At 53.5% G+C, this 3,648-nt stretch overlaps 1 protein-coding gene across 1 annotated transcript; it reads left to right on the top strand.

Moving 5' to 3' along the window:
* Positions 1-521: 521 nt before the first annotated feature.
* On the top strand, positions 522-1,682 carry SOWAHC (sosondowah ankyrin repeat domain family member C; the record flags this gene model as incomplete). The annotated part of the gene is made up of 1 exon (XM_079720662.1): positions 522-1,682. The coding sequence occupies one exon, from the start codon at positions 522-524 to the stop codon at positions 1,680-1,682; it is 1,161 nt and encodes a 386-aa protein (XP_079576788.1).
* Between the last annotated feature and the right edge of the window lie 1,966 nt (positions 1,683-3,648).

A 3,648-nucleotide genomic window follows, 5' to 3' on the forward strand; every position in this document is an offset into this window, starting at 1 on the left:
TGCCGCGCGCGCGAAGCGGGCCTGTCACAGGAGTGCCCGGACCTTTTAGAGAACGACCAGTTAGTGCCGGGGAAGGAATGGAGCACACTCGGGACGCGAGGAGAAAGACGCGCGGAAAAGCGGCCTCTGCTTTTCCGACCGTCGGGGTGGGGCTGGAGCACAGATTGCGGCCGGAGCGGGCGCCGGAAGTGGGCGGGGTCGGGGCGTGTCCCCTGGCAGGAGCGGCCATTGCGGACCGCTCACGGGCCGGAAGTGGGTGGAGCCAGGGCGTGTTCTCCGGGGAGAGCACTGATTGCGGCCTGCGCGGGGACTGAAAGGGGGCGGGGCGGAGAGGAGCGGGGCCAGCGGGAGCTGTAAGGCGGCCAGTGTGAAGGCCGGAAGTGGGCGTGTCCGTCCGGCGGGGGCGTGTCCGCGGGCGCGGCCGGGGGGCGGTGGCTGCTAGTCAGGCCGCTGCGGCGCGCGAGGATCGTGAGGAGGGGTCAGTCGCGTTGGTCCGGAGCCGGCCAGGTGCGCGGCCGCGGATGGAGGGTCCAGTAGAGTGCGGGGCCCGGGACCAGGCCGAGCTGGAGCAGCCCGTCGGCGGCGCCCTGGGCGGGACGCCCGAACAGCGCGCCCGCGGCCGCCTCAGGGAGCCGGGGCACTCGGCAGCAGACCCCGCCGACCCCTCCGACCCCGCGGACGGCGCCCCGAGCGCGCCCCCAGGGAGGCGGCCCCGCGGCGGCCCCGCGGAAGAGGGCGCGCGGCCCGAGGTGCCTGGCGATGCGCCGCGGCCCGGCCGCCCCGCGCCCCGGGAGGCGGCGGGCGGCTCCCCGCAACTGCGGCGCGGCCCCGGGGGCGCGGACGGCGCGGCGGCAGAGGAGGAGGGCGCGGGCGCGCTGACGCTGGATCCGCTGGAGCACGCGTGGATGCTGTCGGCCGCCGACGGCCGCTGGGACAGCCTAGAGGGGCTGCTGGCCTGCGAGCCCGGCCTGCTGGCCAAGCGCGACTTCATCACCGGCTTCACCTGCCTGCACTGGGCTGCCAAGCACGGCCGGCAGGAGCTGCTGGCCCTGCTGGTGCGCTTCGCGGGCCAGCACCGGCTGCCGGTGAACATCAACGCGCGCACAAGCGGCGGCTACACCGCGCTGCACCTGGCGGCCATGCACGGGCACGTGGAGGTGGTGAAGCTGCTGGTCGGGGCCTACGACGCGGACGTGGACGTGCGCGACTACAGCGGCAAGAAGCCCTCGCAGTACCTGAGCCCGAGCACCGCCGAGGAGATCCGGACCCTGGTGGGCGCCCTGGACGAGGACGAAGCCGAGAGCGCGGCGGGCAGCGGGGGAGGGCGCTGGAGGCTCTCGAGGGTGCGGCCGTCGACCCTCATCTCCGGCAGGCTCTCGCACGCTCTGGAGGACGGCGGGGACCACCACCACCATCACCATCACCATCACCATCACCTGGCCGAGGGATTGGCTGCGGGCAAAGCGAAGGAGCCGGGTCGCAAAGCCTCGGGCAGCTCTAGTGGGCGGATGAAACCCAGACTCAACAAAATCCGCTTCCGAACCCAGATCATCCACACCACACCCTCTTTCAGAGACCCGGAGCAGCCCCTGGAAGAGGGGGAGGACGAAGAGGAGGACCGGTCTTTTAAAGGCCATTCATCCTCATTTAAATTGAGACCCAAGTCCAATGTATTCGGGTAAAAATGATTTCTTTTAGAACGTTCTAAGACTTGTTTGTCGTCTTAGGAATAGGGTACTAGGTGTAGACAAGGAAGTGAGACCAGAAAAGACTTAAGCTAAATGCTGCATTCTTACTTCGGGGGGTTGGAAAGGATGGGGAGGAATTCTCCTTAGCACTATGGCTGCAGTGGATTTCCAAGCGATTCCTCAAACCTTAACCTAGGCCTCTTTTCCCCCTGCCACCCTTCAGCGCTGGAGTCCCTGTTTCTAAGGACTGAAAGTGTATCTAAATCAGGTGCTGAGTTGATGATTGAGGGTCCCTTTGATTGAAACATTGCCGGCTACCATGCAGAGTCAGGAGCATTGCACATTCGTATCTGTTTTTAATAGTGGCAACTCTTCCAAGAGCAACAGGAAATGCAAATTGTAATGAAGCTGGTAGTGTTTGTAAGTGTGAACAAACCGACATACTACCCTGTGTTTTTACTAATTGCATTTGTTTTTTAAGATGCTACTGAAGGTCAGGTCAGAGTTGAAATGCACAAATAATAATTTGAGAATAATGTGAATACAATTGGGAATCTCTCGGTACCCTACTTGTAAGTAGTGTTCACCTCTTTTCAAAAACAATTTCAGCTTTGGTCACTGAACTAAAGAAATAGGCAACATTCACTTTTGAGTTAATCTGTTGTGTGGTTTCCTCTTAATTATCTTTAATACCACTGCACTTAGTATTAAGGTACATTATTAATAACTACACAAATTTTTATTTAAAGAAAACACTTTTAACAACCTATGGTACTTTAAAGTAAATATTACCTCTGCTTCTGATTCTCACTAACTTGTTTTGCTTTTCCAAAAGTCTGAATTTGTCGGAGTTTTTATTCTAGGGGTCATTTAACCGTTGGTTCTACTTGGCATGACCCTATTTGACAGTGCTTAGAGTTGAATTGCCTACAGAAACTGTTTCTGGTTTAGATTATTAACAAAAATTGACATAAATGTTAATGAACTGATGCTTCTGTGAAGTAATAATTAAATCAACTTAATGATTCTCACGTAAGGTGCACTTTTTTTTTTTTTTTTTTTTTTTTGCGGTACGCGGGTCTCTCACTGTTGTGGCCTCTCCCGTTGCGGAGCACAGGCTCCGGACGCGCAGGCTCAGCGGCCATGGCTCACGGGCCTAGCCGCTCCGCGGCATGTGGGATCTTCCCGAACCGGGGCACGAACCCGTGTCCCCTCTATCGGCAGGCAGACTCTCAACCACTGCGCCACCAGGGAAGCCCAAGGTACACTTTTAATTTTACTAATGAAATACATTCATAGTCTCAATACTTTGTAGCAATGTTTTGCAAATGTTTAAAATACTCAATCTTTTCAATTTTCCAGTGTTTCCTTGAATCTATTAGAGACATGGAGTGAAGTTATTGGAAAGCTGGCTAGTAAATCTACCCAGTTAAAAATAGCACTTTATAAAAGGGAAAAGAAAATAGATGGGACTATTTCTATATTTAAATGCTGCTGGATATTGAATCCCTTCACATATAAGTGAAAAAATATCGGTCATTAAAATTAAAGACTTGTTTAACTGTGGTTCTTAATTATGTTTCGTTCAAATGTGTTAGGGTGAATGTCTTTATAATTATTGTTCAATTTAACTCACAGGCATATTAAATTCACTTGTAACAAGATTCAAAACTACTTCTGGGAGACTAATTCCAAAACGTCCTTCTCCCTTGGTCTTTTTGGTCTCATAGTTGCTGAAATATAAATATTGCAGCCTGTAGTGATGACAGAGTGAGTTAACAGATTGAAGAGTGAATGAACCAATACATAAATTGCACAGAACTGCAGTGTTTAGAGAGTTCTTAGATCTTTAATTTCCAAAGTTGTAGAAATTTGTAACAAGTGGGTCACACCTCTCTAGACAGCAATTGATTTTGTTTAAAGACTAATGAAAAACAGTCACATAAAATATATAAACTAT

Source organism: Hyperoodon ampullatus (assembly GCF_949752795.1).
Source record: "Hyperoodon ampullatus genome assembly, chromosome: 15".
In the NCBI taxonomy this organism is placed as follows: Eukaryota; Metazoa; Chordata; class Mammalia; order Artiodactyla; family Ziphiidae; genus Hyperoodon; species Hyperoodon ampullatus.